The 18,237-nt window shown below is 43.2% G+C and overlaps 1 protein-coding gene across 4 annotated transcripts in view; it reads right to left on the bottom strand.

Annotated features, from left to right (window-relative positions):
• The window catches only part of tprb (translocated promoter region b, nuclear basket protein), a 22,271-nt gene extending 4,034 nt beyond the window's left edge, over nucleotides 1-18,237 (bottom strand). For 2 of the 4 annotated variants that reach the window (XM_072680806.1, XM_072680789.1), the window contains exons 1-41: nucleotides 18,087-18,237; nucleotides 16,688-16,792; nucleotides 16,529-16,602; nucleotides 15,065-15,161; nucleotides 14,874-14,977; nucleotides 14,511-14,675; nucleotides 14,300-14,392; nucleotides 14,019-14,099; nucleotides 13,769-13,856; nucleotides 13,411-13,551; nucleotides 13,213-13,319; nucleotides 12,806-13,003; nucleotides 11,841-11,948; nucleotides 11,494-11,723; nucleotides 10,899-11,062; nucleotides 10,657-10,799; nucleotides 10,081-10,229; nucleotides 9,805-9,967; nucleotides 9,402-9,536; nucleotides 8,947-9,087; nucleotides 8,002-8,167; nucleotides 7,530-7,696; nucleotides 7,180-7,332; nucleotides 6,624-6,944; nucleotides 6,321-6,508; nucleotides 5,956-6,103; nucleotides 5,731-5,868; nucleotides 5,377-5,508; nucleotides 5,160-5,290; nucleotides 4,802-5,012; nucleotides 4,427-4,573; nucleotides 3,366-3,564; nucleotides 3,069-3,265; nucleotides 2,909-2,982; nucleotides 2,564-2,760; nucleotides 1,993-2,241; nucleotides 1,681-1,823; nucleotides 1,500-1,580; nucleotides 1,214-1,408; nucleotides 514-648; nucleotides 57-129 (exon numbers count right to left, since the gene is read on the bottom strand). In XM_072680806.1, coding sequence (XP_072536907.1) covers nucleotides 57-129; nucleotides 514-648; nucleotides 1,214-1,408; nucleotides 1,500-1,580; nucleotides 1,681-1,823; nucleotides 1,993-2,241; nucleotides 2,564-2,760; nucleotides 2,909-2,982; nucleotides 3,069-3,265; nucleotides 3,366-3,564; nucleotides 4,427-4,573; nucleotides 4,802-5,012; nucleotides 5,160-5,290; nucleotides 5,377-5,508; nucleotides 5,731-5,868; nucleotides 5,956-6,103; nucleotides 6,321-6,508; nucleotides 6,624-6,944; nucleotides 7,180-7,332; nucleotides 7,530-7,696; nucleotides 8,002-8,167; nucleotides 8,947-9,087; nucleotides 9,402-9,536; nucleotides 9,805-9,967; nucleotides 10,081-10,229; nucleotides 10,657-10,799; nucleotides 10,899-11,062; nucleotides 11,494-11,723; nucleotides 11,841-11,948; nucleotides 12,806-13,003; nucleotides 13,213-13,319; nucleotides 13,411-13,551; nucleotides 13,769-13,856; nucleotides 14,019-14,099; nucleotides 14,300-14,392; nucleotides 14,511-14,675; nucleotides 14,874-14,977; nucleotides 15,065-15,161; nucleotides 16,529-16,602; nucleotides 16,688-16,792; nucleotides 18,087-18,237 — 6,082 coding nt within the window. Of the gene's footprint in view, nucleotides 1-56; nucleotides 130-513; nucleotides 649-1,213; nucleotides 1,409-1,499; nucleotides 1,581-1,680; nucleotides 1,824-1,992; nucleotides 2,242-2,563; nucleotides 2,761-2,908; nucleotides 2,983-3,068; nucleotides 3,266-3,365; nucleotides 3,565-4,426; nucleotides 4,574-4,801; nucleotides 5,013-5,159; nucleotides 5,291-5,376; nucleotides 5,509-5,730; nucleotides 5,869-5,955; nucleotides 6,104-6,320; nucleotides 6,509-6,623; nucleotides 6,945-7,179; nucleotides 7,333-7,529; nucleotides 7,700-8,001; nucleotides 8,168-8,946; nucleotides 9,088-9,401; nucleotides 9,537-9,804; nucleotides 9,968-10,080; nucleotides 10,230-10,656; nucleotides 10,800-10,898; nucleotides 11,063-11,493; nucleotides 11,724-11,840; nucleotides 11,949-12,805; nucleotides 13,004-13,212; nucleotides 13,320-13,410; nucleotides 13,552-13,768; nucleotides 13,857-14,018; nucleotides 14,100-14,299; nucleotides 14,393-14,510; nucleotides 14,676-14,873; nucleotides 14,978-15,064; nucleotides 15,162-16,528; nucleotides 16,603-16,687; nucleotides 16,793-18,086 lie in introns of all 4 variants that reach the window. The other 2 variants (XM_072680797.1, XM_072680781.1) reach the window with 1 other exon arrangement.

The following is an 18,237-nucleotide window of genomic DNA, read 5'->3' on the forward strand; positions in this document are numbered from 1 at the left end:
TAGCTCTCCAGTCAGGCTAAAACTACTAGATATAAAAGTGAATTATCACTGCTTACTGTCAAAAGCCTGCGAGTCCAATGGGCCAAGACTTTCCTCTGTCTCAGTACCTGGGTCTGTGGCATCAGGACCCTAAGAGACAAAGTGAGAAACATGCTTGTTATCTATAAATGGCATAATGGACCACAAGAGAGAAATAGGAGGTTGACAAAAATGGAGAAAAAGAGATGGAGTAGAATGATACATTACTGTGTTTGTGCAATAATGTAATGGCAATCAGTTTCCCCATTCTGTTCCCTTACAATCTTTCTCCACACAGGGTGGAGTGTCCAATGGTGAAGTATGTTCGTGTTAACCTTGTACCCCAACCACATCCTTTCTTGATGTTTATGCCGTGTGGTTGTGAATAATAGTGAACACATGGAGCACATGGTATAACATCCACATAAAAAAAAACAAAACAAAAAAACCCCACTACAGTCCATCTACAGGCTCAAAGCAGGTCAGCGTTTCTACCTCAGTGTCGTCTCCCTCATAGGCCTCGTTAGGATCACCACTGCCGCTTCCCTCATTGCTCTCCTCTCCTTCCTCTCCGATTCCTCCGTCATCATCCTCATCATCCTCCTCTTCCTCTTCTTCTTCCTGATAATCCTGTGACAAGGAAAAACCACCGACATGTCAAGTTATAACAATGTACCCAAGGCAGAAGAATAGTGTAGTTCCATATCCTATCATTTACATCAGGTGTGGGGGCCAGAGTTCTGTTCAGTTTGCCAATTTCCCTGCTCCATCACACCTACCAAACCAGGCATTCAACAAATGAGATTTAGTTGTAGTTTTACCTGAGCAGGAAAAGCACAAAACTGTCCCTTTATGAGAGTCGAATCTGGGGTGCGTGTTTAGCAGAGCATTTCAGAGGAGTCTAATGATTTACTGCAAAGAACACTGCAGCAGACTGAGTCAATGACTCACGTCTCCACCTCCAAGTGAAGCTAAGGAGAAAAGACCTCCACCCCAGCAAATATATGCAATGGTAGCTACGTTTTTGCATATGTAGCAGCAATTTCTATGGGCTTAAGTTTGTAAGTCAATAAGCAACCCCTACATTTTTTTTGCACTTCTACATTTTCTGTATCATGGCGGTAAACTACAGGTAGCCACAGTGGAGATGCTCAGGTTTGTTATCCCTCAAGAATTATCCCTCGAGTTCTTTTACCTGCTCCTCTTCATCAGTTTCTTCCTCTTGCTCTTCGTCACTTTCTGAATCACTGACTATAACAATTACAGGCTCGTCGGGCTCATCCTGGCTCTGTGTGTGCAGTGCCTCAGGTTCCTGAGGTAGGAAGAATTCCTGAGACACTCCAAACTCTTCACTGCCCCTCTCCAGGATGGGGAAGTTCAGCTCCAGCTCCTTCACACACACAAAACATGCATTTTTTTTTTTATTACAGCACACTTATATGGGGCACCAGAGTGGGGCACGAGTGCACAATCAGACTTACTTCACTGGCATCAGGGGCTTCTTGGCTTTCTCCTGGCACGACACACTCAGCTTCGGTGCTGTCCTCAGCAAGCATTTCCTCCTAAAAGGCACAAAAAAAAAAAAAGTTCATTAATTCTGAAGCTGAAACATGATCGCAGTAGCATCACGTGTTGTAGAGCAGGCTTCTCTTGACCACTCACCTCTAATCCAACTCTCTGAATGCGGAGCTTCTTGGATATGGGAGGCTCGGTGGGCTCCTCCTGAGGCTCTGTGTCTACAGGCACAGTCTCCTGCTCCTCCTCCCGAGGGCGCTTGCTTAAAGAGCTGCTAGGAGTAGCTGACACTACAGAATGCACAAGTCAAGTGTTACTGTATGTTAAACACCCTGAAAAACTTGACCTTTCCTCAAATTTTCTCCAAAAAGGGTCATTTGCTCAAACGCTTATTAAGCAACAACCAAAAAGTTCTCTCTTCTACTATACCACCTACTAAATGAAAGCTTTCAAGCCCACCTGTTACAAACATGGCTGTAGACGTGGAAGGTCTCTCCATTTGGGAGGTGCTAGGTGCAGCCTCCATCATCACTGCAACTGGAGCTGCAGGCTCCTGATTAGTTGGTTCAGCAGGAGGAAGGCTCTGTTGTTGTGTAGGCTGGACGAAGGCAGTGGTCTGGCTCTGGCTCTGCTGGACACTCAGCATGGTCTGGGCTAACGTGGTCGGCACGTTCGGGCTGGTGGGGTGCACAGACAACGACGGTAGGGCTGGAAGAAAGAGGCAATTGAGATTAAAATGCTTAGCTAATGCTTAGCCCACCAGTGCTAGTAGGGTGCATAATTAGGGAATAAAATTATGTTCTGGTTTTTGGAAAATGCTTGGTAATTAAACTTAAATTAAAAGTAACTGCAGTCTTAATTTGGGTGTATCTGAGCAGCGGTGCTACAAACATGTGAAGGAAACCAGTCCTCCAGGCCTGGACTTCCACCTTAATTATTTCCCAAGCAAACTCACAGTTCAAGTGTTTGCTTGCATGTGCAATTAAAGTCTTAAAACTTTAATTTTATAAAGTTATAACTTATAACTTACTTTCCTGGGTTTCCAGCTGGGTGGTGGGCATGACCGTAGCAGTAGGAGTTGGAATGGGTACTGGGGCAGGGGTGATCATTGGCTTAATGCTTGCTCTTGGAGTGGGCTTGTTCACAGGAATGGCCGGAGGCTTGCTGGGGGTTGCGGCCAGTGGAGTGGGCTTTATATTGGCAGTGGGAGGCTCAGAAGTACTTGCACTACACATACAAAAAAAAAAAAAAAAAAAAAAACATGAATGAAAGATGAAACTTTTCTTTCTTTTTTTTTTTTTTTTTAAGACAACAAACCTTTGCATTTAAGAGAGATAGAAAGAATGTGACCAAAAGACTTTCCAGATCAACATACCCTCCCCTCTCAGTGACTGGAGTGGGTTTTAGGGAGATCTGTCTTTGTTCTGCAGTCCTCTGCTGCTCCTGAGTCTGGAAAAACAAACAGAACATGAACAATAATTGAACATTCTTTTACTGAAATTGCTTCAGCCCTAAAACTATCTGTCAGAGCTTACCTTGCTAGTTCCTTGCTCAGGAGGCTCATCTCTCTGCTCTCCGTGCCGTTCCTGCTGCTCTCTCAGGTCCCGTAGCTCCTTCTCTTGGCGGCTCAAACGGCCCTCATACTGAGATCGGAGCGCATTCACTCGAACCTCCAGCTCCTCACGTTGCTGCTTCAGCTCCTCGTTCTCTTTCAACAACTGACCCTTCCCATCTGCAAGAAACAGAAAGGGTAGAGTATCTTGACCTTCAATCAATTTTTTTTTTTTAGCACCTTGTGAGCACTGAACTTTGCCTGGTTTTGAGCTTCTTACCAGTAAGCTGTTTGATTTTCTGTTTGGCCCCCATGAAAGCCTTCCTGGTTCTCTCCTCTTTTTCGGCCAGCTGCTGTCGGAGCTGCTCCTCCTGAGACGATTTGTCCTGGAGCTCCTGGCGCAAGCGGGTCAGCTCCCCCTGGAGACGGGAGGCCTGTTCCTGTGCGTTGCGTGCCTCCACCTCACGCTCCCCTACTGTCTGCAAACCCCCCCCCCCACAAGTTTCCATTTTAGAGCAGTGCAAAGCCAAAAACTCTCCTTTTTCAATTTGAAAAGCTGGGAAAGAAACAAGTGCTAAAAGAAAAGGCTAATGTGACCAAGACCAGTAGTCAACAAAAGGAGAGCGAAGAGGCCATCCTCTGCAGAGTGGAAGTGGTCCTGTGTTTTTTTTTTTAAACCAGTGGCTTGGTAGTTCTGGGAGTTCTGAAATTCAATCATAAGCCACCCTTGTAACCGTCGTTCAGAAATTAGCTGTGGCTTGGGCCAGTCACGATAATGACATCATTGACTTATCGTGCAATATATGGACATGACCTTGACATTTTTCTGCTGACCTCAATATTGCACAGTGTGGTGTCTGTCAGAGGAGAAGACGAGTCAATGAGCAGACAACAGCATCTACTGGTGTAGGAACACAGGACGCACAGTGTATGCTGTAAAATATGATGCGAAAAGGTTCCAGGCAGACACGCACGCCATGCCTGAACCACAATGCTGGACTCTGAGCGCTCCGGTAAGAAAATTAGTCAGCTAATTGGCGTTTCCCCCAAAACTTCACAATTTCAGCCAATAAGGTCAGACTGACATGGCATTCCACAGCACCAAAGTGAGAACAAGCTGGTACGTAGATTTTTTTATTTTTTATTTTAAAAATGTATGTAGAAACATTTCAATGCTCTTTAAAAAGTTTGTAATTGCATTATTATGCTGTTACACTGAACTAACCTAAACTGGTCTTAAAATGACAATACTATAATTTATCGCAATTATATCTAGGACAATTGAAAAACCCCACACCCACGTTATTGTGACAAGCCTAGTGTAGCTTCAATCAGACTTACTTTGTTGAGGGTTTGTAATTGGGTCTCCAGTTCTCTGGTCTTGGCTTCTGACTGGCTCAGAGACTCCTGCAAGCTCTGCAGCTCCTGTGCTGAGGCCCGCTGGGCCTCCTGGTCTTGAGATGGAGTTAAGGCTACTTCTGCCACCATCTGAAAGACCAAAAAAAAGTCAACAATTCATTTAATCACAACAATCTGTTCTAAAAGGGCAGTTTCTGACCATTAAGGTGAACTTTGCCATTAAGAAACAAGCATTCCAACACGAGCATCCTACACTACCTTTTGCCTTCGTCTTTTGAAACTTGTTTTATTTTTGCACAATAAAACAAAATTAGCTTTGGAGATGCATCTTCTAACCCTACAACATCAAAGTCTCACCTTGTCATGCTGAACTTTAAGCTCCTCATACTGGGTTTTGTATCGACGACCAATCTTCTTGACCTGTGTGATTGTTTTGACCTTGTCTTGGAGATCAAGAACCTTGGCATCCACATCTTTCTTCAGGCCGTCTCTCTCCACAGTCACCTTGCCAAGGTTTTCCCGCAGGTTATGAACCTGAGACTGCAACGTAGTAACTGATCCGCTACTCCTGTAGGAGAATGAGAAGAGAGACAAGGCTCAACATAACAGCAAGACTCAGGAGAGTTACATTTAAGGTCAAGAAATCTAAAAAGTATCAAAAAGCCCAGGACTGAGGAGGGGGTGGGGGTGGGGAAAAGAAAAGAACTGACGGTACCTGGCAGCCTCAGCCTTGAGCCGGCTGGTCTCCTCTGTGAGCTGCTGTATGCGTTTCAGATGCGCCTCTTTTTCTGAGTGCAGACGCTTGTACTCTTCAGGGTCTGTGTCCTTCTGCTGGCTTACCAGGTGCTGCACAGATATACATTACACCACTTTGTAAACATAACTATCATACAAACAACCGAAAAGCTATCAAACTAGAAGACAGTACTGACCTGGGTGCGGGCTTTCCAGCGTTTGATGTCCTCTTCTAGAAGTTTCTTCTCAGCCTGCAGCATCCCACTCTTCTCACTCAGCTCGGAGTTGGACTCCTGCATGGGCAAGATGTCCGACTCCAGCTTGTGTATCTGAGAGAGGGAAGACCCAAACATGACCGTAGATCAGCTCATGAATCTCCTGGCTATAGATTTCTGGACAATCATTTAATTCAGTAAGAATATTCTATTTTTCACAAGTCAATGTAACACCTGTAACCACAGCTAAATGCTTTACAGTACCCAACAAGCTTCAAGACTTATCAAACAATAGCAGTGCCAACCAGCATTGTCCCAGTGTCGTCTTTTCTGTACCTTGGCTTGAGCTTGCTGAAGCACTTGCTCTAGCCTCTCCTTCTCCTCCCGTAGAATCTTGTTGGTCTCCACCAGCACATTCATAGTCTCAGTCTTTTTCATCAGCTCATCATGTTGGGCCAAGGTCTTAGAGGTCACCTTCACAAAGGAGGAAGGGGGAAATGCCTGAATACTACAAAATACTTAAAAGAGAATTTGGAGCAATTATATATTCTGCCGACATACCTGCATCCTCTCCCGCTCAGCACTGAGCGATTCCTGTACCTCCTTTAGTTCCCGCTCCAGGTGTTCTACTCGCAGTTTGTGCCTCAGGCTTTCACCCTGAGCCACCTCAAAACGTGACTCCGCTATCTCCTTCTCCCGACGCACAAACCTACAAAGTACAATATTTATTTACTTACACAGAACTTTTAATTAAAATGTCAAAAATCCCAAACATGCAGAAGAAAATTACACCAGGACATGCAACAGGAATCATAGCCTACAGCAATTACACTATTCACAAGGGTCTTGGGAGGACAAAGTAATGAGTGGTTGTTACATGGTGGTTACAGCCGAAGCCAAATATTGAGGTAACAGGAAATAGTCACCTGAGAATCTCAAGGAGCTGCTCCTGAGACTTGTCCTCCTCAGTCAAAGAAATGTTCAGGGAGCTCTCACTGGCTGCCTGCTGCAGCTGTGTGGCCATCTTGCCACTCATGCTCTGAATCTGCTCATGTAGGAGTTCATTTTGCTTTTGCAGGTCAACACAGCGTGCCTCCACCTTACTCTGCTCCTCCTGTTGGACAGAAAAGGGCAGCTTCAAACTTTTGAAAATGTATGACCTCAGACAAGCAGATATTAACATAAATTAGCATTAAAACTACAATTTTTAAAAGTAGTACAGCACATACCTTAAGGATCCTCTCCTGTTCCTCCCAGGACACCCGGGCCTCCAGCAGTTGTACACTGGCTCTCTGGGCACTCTCTTCCAGTTGCTGGCGGAGCTGGGAGGCTCTCAGGGCCTGAGCTTTGGCTGCCTGCAGAGCCTCCACATCAGCAGCATGCAGCATCATCTCCCGCTCGTACTTGTCCTGGGCCTCAGCGGCCAGTCGTGCCTGCTCCTGCCCGTCCAGCAGGGCCTGCTGCTCTTGAGATGCTGCCAGTGCCGCCCTCTGCAGAGCATCCTGATGCTCACCCTGCAAGCTGTTTAGACTCCTCCGCAGCTCACTCACCTGGGACAGACAAACAGTCAGTAGGGGGATTATTCCAGATCTCCTTATGGACACACTGCATGTTTTTTTTAAGGACGCAACTCTTAAAAACGTTGCCCGTTATTTGTGCTCTACTGTCTCCATAATGGTGCACAGTGCTGGGATCTTAATGATTACCACTCGCGATGGTTTGCACAAAAATAAGCGGTCCTGGGCCATTTAACGTAGTAGTACTACACCTGGAAGAGAGCTTTACCTGCTGCTCAACAGCTGCCACAGCTTTCTGTTTCTCCTCCTGAATTTCTTGCTTCTCTTTCTCAGCTTCTAGAAGCTTCTTTTCCAGCTGCCGATGCTGCTCCTGAGCTTCCATCACCTGGCTTTCGACCGAAGCCCTCACTTGTTCAGTCACCTGAGAAAGAGACAGAAAGACCACAAGTGTTGATCAAACGGCTAGTCATTTCCCAAGATAGATTGTCCCTATATGTACATAGCCTCAGTTGCTGGTCTTTTGTCCAGTTTGTGTCTGAATACATGTTAAATAATAAAACATTTTATTACAGATACATTTAGACTCTAAACATTTCAAAGTCTAATCCATCCAATCACCTGTTTCTCTTTCTCAAGGGCTTCCTCCAAGCTCAGGCACATGGCCCTGTACTGTTCTACAGAGGCAGTGGTGCTGTTGACCCGCTCAGCCAGATCCTCCGCTTTGCTCTCAGCCTGCTTCAAACGGACACGCAACTCTTCCCCATCTGATTCAGAACTCTGCAGTCCTGCTGCACAGAGACGGTGGAAAAGAAAAATAAATAAATAAATAAAACACACAACACTTTATTATTAGCTATTATTATTACTTTTGGGTGGAATATCCCACTGATGGTTGATTAGACTAACAAAAACTGAGAATGTAACAGAATGGAATTTCTGGCTCATGAAAAAAACAACTAATAGCTTTTTGTGGCTGAAACAAACACCAATAATTGAATTGCACCCATTGTAAAGATCCAGCTCACTCTAGTAGTTTTTTTCAGAAGCACAACAGTATAATGTAGTCTGGGTCATAAGTAAATAAACCAACCTGTGTGGCTAGTGTGCGCAGTGGGAGAGGCCAGATAACGCTCTCCACCGCTCAGCTGCTGCCGCAGTGTGCTGAGCTCCTGCTGGGCAGCATTCAGCTGCTCTCTGGTCCTCTGGTGCAGCGCAGTCTGTGTTTCAAGCTGCTTCTTAGCATCCAGCAGCTGCATCTGTGAATAGTGACTCACATTTAGGTTTCAGACTGATATGGTTGACCACTTTATTTTACTCTATTAGTCCACATTTCCTCAACACACCTTAAATTAGGGTTTCCCCCAAAAAGGTCACATATACGTAACCATGTTCTTTCGCTCACAATGAGATTTACATGGCCGAGCACACTGAGGTTACTCAAATTTAAGTGTCAGCTATTATGGGTATTTGACTGCACAGGAAGTCCATAGTTCAGCTACTCCTCACACTCTGTGTCTAGGTTTTCTCTTTTTTCCCTTTAACAATGTCTAGTAAGCTGAGAGAAGCTACAGTAAATCAATGTGCAAGGTTAGCTCATCTAGAAGATACCAGGTGTGAAGCCCACAAGTTTCTTCCCTTGTTGTTCCCAGTGTGAATATGCATACATGTTCACACTCTTGTTAAATCATATCACAGTTATGTCTAATTTTGTTTGTCATCCAATGAAAATTGTTTCCTCGTGTTTTTCAAGAAATGTATTAATATATGGAGCATCAAATGTGACTCGGAGGTTGTCCGCTAAAGCCACGTTATAAAGTACAGGAAAACAGCATTGTAGTAAGCGTATGCTACAGACCCTTGAAAAACCACGGAAAGTGTATCCTAAAACCACTACCTTAAAGCAACACGTGTTACATCGACCAAGTCTTCCTCTAAAGATAAATGCAGCTGTATCCATTATCAGCAAGAGAACAGTACAAGTGGTCCTATAAACAGGGATTTTAAAATAGGAAACATCAAAATTAACTATTCTTACGTCCTGGTTGCGCCCCAGCAGGTGTCTCTGCTCCACCTCATGCTCCAGTCTCTTCTGCAGCTGGTTGATCTCTCGCTCCTGCTTCTCCACCTGCACAGTCAGCCTCTGCCTGGTCTCAGTCTCTGAACGCTCCAGAGTGGCCTTGGAAAGCAGAAGAAATATGAACACATTTTTTTAGACCAAGACTTCGTTCTAGAGCCGGGCAATATGACCATTTCATCATATTGTGATACATTTTGTTATCGTAATATGCTTTTATGAGTGTATTGTGGATATCGTCAGTGCTTAAAGAGCACTGATTAACTGCTTGTTTCATTACAAAGAGTGTAATCAGTCTTATTTAATCCAATGCTGTGAAGCATATTTTGAGTAGCAAAATATGCCCCCCCCATATAGCCCAGCTCTACTTTGTTCCCACCTACTGTAAGCTTCAGAACTGTGGGGAACTCTGGTACCTGAATTGATTTGAGGTTGGTGAGCAGGAGGTTCTGACTGCGTTGTTGTGAAAGGATGGACTCTTTCTCTTGGGACAGTCTGGACTCCACCATCTTCAGCATGTCCCTCTCCTTCCGCAGACTCTCTACTCGTGACTAAAAATAGATGCAACACACAAATGGTTCTGAACGATTCATTAGAGTTCTTCATTAGTGTCAAGCACTGTTTAACAACACTGCTTAACAATTAGCAATTGTTAGACTGATGGTTTAAAAGTGACCTAGTCACATGGTCAAGCCTCCGAAATCCTTCAAACAACCCTTATATCAGCACAAGGAGTTTTAGAACTGTAATTTCTTGTATTTTCAAAATGTTTTCAAGCTTCATAGGATACCTTATTGCTGTTATGCTGCATTTACTCACTTCAGCCAGGGCAAGTTTCTCATTAGCTGCACGTAGGTCTTGTGTGAGGGTGTGGATGGTTTGTTCACTTTTCTGGACATCTGTGGCTTGTTTCTGGGTCTTCTCCCTCAGAGAGGCTATCTCCTTGCGGTAACCCTCCACATTATCCTGCAGCATCTCATACCTGTACATTTAAAAGTAACATTAAGTACATTTAAAATAAACCACCTGTCCAATGCACAGGCTGTCCAATGACAATGTTTGTATCACAAAGCTTGGAGATGTTTTGAAACTTACCGTTTGGAGGCAAACTCCAGCTGAGTGGAGATCTTGGAGTTCTGAGAGCGCAGATCTGACACTTGGTCTTGTAGCTTCTCACACTGCTCACCTAGAGCTTTTGCACCCTCAGCCTTTTCCCTCTTATAGGCCACAAACACCTCTTGCAGCTACAGACAAAAACACAGAGTTTTTGCAAAATCAAGAAAGTTAATAATTAAACGTACATCAAACTTACATTATTATGAAAACACCAATATTCAATAACTAAATTATTAATAGTAATTACAACAACTAATGACGAGCAGTACCGTTTGTTAAGAGACGGCTTTGGCAGTCAAGCAACTTAATTCCTTACATGCATACATAACGATTCTGTAGCTTTTATAATACATTGGGGCTTGATTACATGATTGTGTGAGCACACGTGTATGATGCTAAAAAACAGTGCTTGTGTACAGGAACTGTGTATACTGAGCTTAGAAACAGATTTATATACCATAATCATCATCTATTACCATAATAATTTATCACTTTTTGCTGCCCTTACTCCTACTAAAACAAGATGCATCCATTCACAGACTCTCCCGGGCCTACCTGCTTCAGGGCAGCCTTGGCTTCCACAGTCTCTGCAGATTCCATTGCCGTGGCGACAAGTCCAGTGGGTGTGGCAGCGGTGGGTGTGACTGCAGGGGATCGCCGGGGTGTGGAGGTAAGGGAAAACTCCTCTGGAGCGGCTCCTAGAATAGAAACATCAAATCACATCACAGTCAATCTAAACCCAAGGGCCCAGCTCGTTCAACAGTGTGTGTTAAATAAGTGAGTGCTGGTCTCTTTACCTTGCTGAGGGAAGCTAACCCCTGTGGCCTGAGCTAGCAGAACGCGGTACATGTCTCGCTGCCGCACAATGGACTCTGCCAGCTGCATCTGGTGAGCACGCTGCTCTCTTAGCTGCTCTAGTTCACCCTGGGCCTTCTCAAGGCTCTTCTGCAGCTCACTGCGCCTGAGCAAGTGTGCACGCACACAAACATGCAAAATGAACCAACTGATATAATGCCACTGATATAATAGCATAACAATGCTATTACACCCTTTTAAAGAGTCACAAACATTATTATCAGTATTATAATAATCGTTTGAAAGATGTTTTGACAACTCCTAATGACAGCTTCTTTTTGATCATACAGCAATTTATGCTATACATAAAAAACGATCAGGAACAACAATCTCCAACTGTGATTTCTGTACGCAGCTGTACAAAAACCAGATAGGATGGTTATGTTTTGGATAAACTTTTAGGTTAGTTGAACTGCTACTTTTTTAAATTGGCACAGGTTCCAGCTCATTCACATTAATTGGCTGTCCTCCAAAACCTAAGACTGCTTTACGGGAACAGGGCTGTATAGTGTGGTCATTGATATGCAAGTCACTCACTTAGTGCTGTCAGACTCCATTTCCTCACTCTCCTGGGCTTCGCCGAGCTCTCGGAGGGCCAACAGGAGACGTTGGTTCTGCTGCTGCAGTTCCTCCACGGTGCGGAAGGTGACCAGGTGTTGGGAGATCACCTCTGAAGTGCTGCTCACATCCGCTGAGCTCACATGATCTTCCTCACGTAGCACATGGTTCCCACGGGCCTCTTCTAGTTCTATCAGCAGCACACGCACCTTGAGAGACATAATGACTGACAGTAAGATAAAAGGAGAAGCACTTTGAGACAGAAAAGACAGAACCTTAGATTTCAATTAGACAAGAGGCAGGCAGTTCAATATTATTAGCATTACCTGCTGAGCCATATCAGCCAACTGCTGCTCAAACCTCTGGTTGTCCCTTTCTAGCACAGACGATCGTTTGTTGGCCTCATCTGTCTCCCTCTGCAAGCGCTGCACTTCCTGCCAGAACAAAAAAAAAAAAGTATGACTTACTAAAACATTAGGTATGATACAAGTTAAGAGTTTAAGAAAAACAGCTGGGATTAATGAATCTATCAGCTGGTTACCTTTTGCATTATCTTTGGTTATGTAAAATGTTTTGTTGGAGTTTTTATTAAATTAATAAAATTATTAAATTTTATTAAAAGATTTGCCATGGTTTTTGTTCCCTCACAGGCTCATTTTGCAGGAAATGTATGTCCATGAGCAATAATTCAAGAAATCCCTATATGACTATATTATAAAACTACAATATTTGGGTTTTAATTTTAAGAATGGGCCTACCTCAGCATGCACTCCTGAACTCCCTGTTTTACTCTTCATTTACATGCACAACACATGGCTACATATTTATTCCATTTACTGTTCGTGTAGTAACTTACTGTATTTGTATATCATTGTATTGACTCTATATGCTTATTGTCTATGCACCCGGTCAAGTGTTTTGTCTATTGTCCTTGCACTGCACTTGCATTGAATGTCCTACCTATTCCGCACAGGTCACTTAGCCTAACAGGGTTTTGCTGTACTGTACAAGCCTGTATTAGCATAATGACAATCAAGTTGAATTAAAGACACTCTGGTTCTTACAATAAGTCATGTAAAGTCATCTGTAAAATGGCGGGACCTTAAAATCCTCACCACCACCTGTTGGCATTTTATTTTTAAACAATAATAATAATGCTGTCCACAGGTTAGTTTTTGGCCTTGCACAATTTAAATTCACTCCCCATAAGCTTGGTGGTATTCGTTCAAAATTGTATTTGATCAGTGCATTTTCAGTTTCTAATTTAGCATCACACTGATTCTCGACTCACCTGCACAGCTTGCTCCAGCTTAGCCGACAGACTGGCCACGGACTTCTGGGTGCGCTCAAATTCCTCCCGCTGCCTCTTCAGGATGGGAGCCTTGGCCTCCACCTCCTGCACAATGTCATCCAGATACTTGTTTACACGCTTGTTCTCCAGCCTCTCCAGCTGCAGATGCTCCTGGGACTCCATGTATGCAGTGTAGATCTGCACACAAAACAGACAGCAGGAACTTATGAGGACTTGATTCAACAACCCATGTCAATTCAGCCTTCTTATATCAACACAATACTACCTTCCATTTTACTCTCCAGACACTATTTGAAAAGCATGCGATAATGTGTCCAGCAATGAAAAACACCAAGCAAAACATTTAAAACCATCTATTTCTAAATATCTGTTCCAGGCTGGACTACCTCAGTGAGCTTCATGTCTGGCTTGATCTTGGTGACTGCTACTGCTGTGGGGGACATGGTGGTCAGCTGCTCCTCTGCGAGAATGGATACAGATGTGCTGCTAATTGCTAAAAACAAACAAAAGTAAACAAATAAATCTTTCCACATAACAAGTTACCAAGCACAAGGAGCAGGATGCAGTTACTGCTACTGACTCACCTCTGTGCTTTGTGTGTGACAGGAGTTCATTAGCGTTCTCCAGCTCTTTCTCCAAGCTGCTGATTTGCTCCTTCAGCTCACTAATGTCCTTCTGCTTCCCACTCTCCATCTCTTCCATCTTCACCTCCAGAGCTTTGTGGGCTGCCCAGACCAAAAAACAAAACCATGCTTATTTGCTTAAATACAGCCAGACATCCTCTAGTTAACTAATGCTATTGCAACATAAAGAGCGAGCTACTGTAGACAGTCATGAACATTTTTAAGCTAACCAACAGTTTAACCACACATATCTTTCTGTGCAAATGCATTTATATTTAACAGACCAGTCACTTAGGGAGACTTAGTAGATAGAACAGACCTTCCCCTGCCTCCTTTAGAAGCTTGTGCAGTTCCTCCACAGCCTGGTTCAACTCCTCGCTCTTAGCTTCTGCATCAGCGGCTGCCCCCTGAAAAATTGCCACCACAATACTAAGCCAACATAACACATGACTGCCAGAATCATAAACCTAGTAAGGCCAATGCTCACTGCATACCCCAAACCCTTAGGTAGCACAGCCAACTCAACTTATTGTGAACTCTTTATAGTGTTGTCTTGTAAATGGCTTTACCTTGTACAAGTTTGACAGCTTGATGTTTGCATTGAGCTCATTTCTGAATTTCTCCTCTGAACTGGCTTGCTGTTCTTTGGCCTAAATGAGAAATAGTCATGTTAGCTTAGCACAGTCAAGGTTTGTTACTTCAGTAACTGAAGCCCCCAACTGTCCATTTTTAATCACTGAAATGAAACCCCCTGAAGAAGCCAAAGGGCTTTTAACCAAACACCGATTGAACTCTTTACGCCCTTAGTAGTAAATGTGACATGGTAACAGGGTCAACAACAGTGACTTGCCTCTTTGAGTTTGCAGATCATGTCCTCTGTCTGCTTCTGAAGATTCTCATGGGAGGCTTTCAGACTGGCCACTTGGTCTTGGAATCTGGCAACCTGCAAAAAACACGTACAAACAGGTTTAACATTTGGGACCAATCGGAACCAATTTCTTCTTAATACACAACTTACTTCATTAAGTTAACTCTACACCCGAGGCTGTTCACTTTCATACCTCGTCTTCCTTGTTGTTTAGATTGCACTTAAGCTCCAAGATCTCGCTGCCTTTCTGTCGGGAGAGAGCAAGCAGCTCCTCGCTTTTAGCCTTCAGTTCGTCATTCAGCCAGGTCACCTGACCCTGCAGAAGCCCTTTCTCCTGCTCCATCCGCTTCTCCTTATACTGCAGAGACAGACAGAGCACCAGGGTCAATATTTGGCCTTTAGCCAGTCATTTGCAGGCAGGGTATATAACTGTTTAGTTTTTAGCCTCAGAACCATAACATTTTCCAACTGAGAATCATGTCAAATCAACTCTTGTAAACACGATCAGTTACCCATGCAAAAATATGAATTTCTATGCTCGCTAAACACAGCACACCTTAATGGAGACTTCGGAGGCTTCCAGATCATCTAGCTTCAGTTGCAGCTGCATCTTTGCTGCATTGGCCTCCACTAGTCGATCATTGAGTCGTTTCAAGTCCTCTGAAGAAGAAACACAAAGAAATGTTAGGTCATCAGCCAATTAGTCCAGTGTAAATAGGGTGACTTTATAAACAGTTGCATTCATACCACTCTGGCTCTCCACTTCCTGGGATCGCCTCTCCAGCGTCCGCACAAGCTCTCGCTTCTCTGCCTCCAGCTCATCCTTCGCTTTGGAAAGTTGATTCTGCATGAGAATACAGAGTGTTCTGGTACTTTAACACAGCGTGTGCACACATATACATACACTGACCAGCCAGAACATTAGCACCACTGATGATGGAGCTGGGCAATACGACATTTTTGACGTTTCATATTTTGTTATCGTGATAACTATGCTTTTCTGTAAGTGTTTAATAAACACTGATCAGCTGCAAGTTTCATTACTAACAGTGTAATAAGACTGGTTTAATTAGATGAAGTGCAGCAGATGTTGAATAAAAATCACTGTATTCAGTACAGAAGAGGATCTGAATGGCAGTTTATAAGAATCTGTTGCTACTGATGTTTTTAGTCTGTGATTACATATATTGTGATAAAAATTATGTATATAACTCTTTAAACATCGTGATATAGCATTTTTACCATATCGCCCGGCCCTAACTGAGAGGTAATGTGAAAAACATTGATTATCTTCATCTATAGTGGCATCAGTCTTCAGGCAGGTCTTGTTGGTGCACCCAAGACTCACTGATTCTCATGGAGGCTCCACCTCACAACTTGCAGGACCTAAAGAATCTGCTGCTCACATCTCAGTGCTAGACACCTTCGGAGGTCTTGTAGAGTCCATGCCTTGAATGCTCAGAGCTGTTGTGGGACCTCTACAGATTTCACATCTGCACTTTCCAATGCATACTAAACTGTTTATTTGCTAAATTTAACATTAACAATTTAACAAAAACAAAAGAAAAGTTGGGATCAGGCTTGTTTAGATTGAAACATCCGAAGCTGAATGTTTGTTTTGTGATGTTGGGTTTTTAAAGGAAAGGTTTTTTTTCATCAAGATATATATTAAGGTCAAATGTCCCTGCACAGTAAAACAGTGCGCTACCATTCCAGAGTCTGCTAAACCTTTAAGGTCTTTCATGGTCAAACAGTGGTTCTGACTGGCCTTTCTAGCTGTCCTACAAGCAGTATCAGACCAAGAACAGTTCTTGTTAACTGCAAATTCTTAAATTACTTAAAGAACGGAGAAACTGCTGCATAAAAAAAACAACAACAAAAAAAAAAACACTTTGCTACCCCCTTCTTGCTTTCTGCTGCTTTATCACTTATTTTAATCGTCACAGTGTAAGAAGGTCTGACAAGCATTTTGACTGAACAAGTCAGATCCCCTACAAGCTAAACATTGTATGGTTTCTTTTTTTACTTTCTCACATTGCAAAGAAACAATTGTATCTTTAACTTTGTTCCCTATTGGAGGTGATGGTCTCTTCTACTCACTCTTCAAACTAAAAGAAACAAGACAATTAACAAGAGGTGCCCAAACTTTTACATGGCAATATATAGTTTTGACATCATTGAGCTTAACAAGGCCCAAGTACTTTTAGCTACCTTCTCAGACTCCAGCTTTGAATACAAGGATTCCTGTTCCTTGGTCTTCTCACGGAGATCCTTGAGCTCTTCATCTACAAACACAAAGCAATTCTCAGCACACAGTATTTATGGACACTTTGTCAATTCTGTCACCAAACAACAGAATGAAACACTTACCAAGCTTAACAAAATCCTCTTTGAGTTTGTGATGTTCTTTAGTCAGCGTCAGAAACTGGTCTTGGCTTGCAGTGCACTGCTTCTCCAGGTCAAAGCATTGCTGTTCTGAATTGAACAAATAAAACAAACTGCTTTAGTACCAATCATCAACACCTTTAAACATATACTCTACAATACTTTCCCTTCTGTTCACTTAATAAATCCTTTTTTGTGCTAGCTATCTAAATGGTGTTTCTGTTATGGTCATCGTGGTCAGCCTGTTGTGAATTTCAGGTTTCGAAAGAGAAAGGATACGCTAAATACACAACAAATCCCCAATAGCACTCCATTAAAACTAGAATCATAAATAATAAATCATAAAGATGTTAAATACTAGAATCACATCGTACACATCACTGAGGATAAACACTTCGCCAGTGAGACAACTCTCAGTGCAGAAGTGAGCTAGCGCTAACGCTAGCTAGCCAATACTGCTGCTCCATGGTTGCCGGCAGAAAAACACAACTCCGTCCACCAGTCACCATCATACTAGCTAAATAGTAGCCAAGTCCAATCATACCAGCACTATTAGTAGTATTAATGTATGGTAAAGTAACCTGTTTGGTTGCGGACACAGCCTAGCTAGCTAACCAGCTAACTCACCCCGCTAACGCTAATCATGTTTACTTGTCACAACATCCACCACGCGCTGGAGCTAGCTAGCTAACTCCTAACGTTTACCACCCTTTAATCTTAAAAAAAAAAAAAAAAAGCAAGTTATTATAATGCAAAACAGATCCAGGAGCTAATTTAATATTTTACAACACTCATTACTCATCTAATTAAAAAAAAAAAACGTTTTTAAGGATTTATTTACTAAATTGTGCTCAAGCTCCGCAACCTTATCGTTAACTTTCCTGACAACATTGACCCCATGATGTCCAGCACTGAGCCAATCGATTTTGTACAGCTGTTGTTTCCTCCATGTTAAACTTTTATGTTTCCCCAAACATGTGATCATTTACAGCACAAACGGATACGAAAAAAGCATGCGATTATCATCATTTTAGTAAAGGCAAAAGGAGGCTGTCATTGATTAACTTCAGGGTGAGGAGATCAGCTAGCTAAGTTAGCAAGCGATCCAACGACACTGCTTAGTTTGGTCAACCCGCTTATTAGACGAATATCTGCACACTGCAATGTTGGGTCTCTCTCTCTCTCTCTCTCTCTCTCTCTCGGTCATGCAGAGTTACACAGTTATTTGTGATGATCAGTAATCCAGACCTGCATTAACGCAGCATAACTTCAGTCAATAACACTTCACACTTTAGCAAGCTAGCTATGTGTACTAGCTGTGTGGTGGCTGGCTGGCTGGCTGGCTGGCTGGCTGGCTGGCGTTTCACACACTCCTGATATTTACCGCTGTCTACTCGGAACTGCTCATGGTGGGCTTTCAGGTCATCTGTCTCACTTTGTTGGTCGGCAAAATATTTCTCCAGCTTAGTCTGAACAGCTTTGGGAAGTTTTGAGATCTCAGCCCGCTCTAAAATCTGCTGCAGTACTGCCGCCAT

The sequence above is a fragment of the Salminus brasiliensis genome, chromosome 1 (assembly GCF_030463535.1).
Source record: "Salminus brasiliensis chromosome 1, fSalBra1.hap2, whole genome shotgun sequence".
Classification (NCBI taxonomy): Eukaryota; Metazoa; Chordata; class Actinopteri; order Characiformes; family Bryconidae; genus Salminus; species Salminus brasiliensis.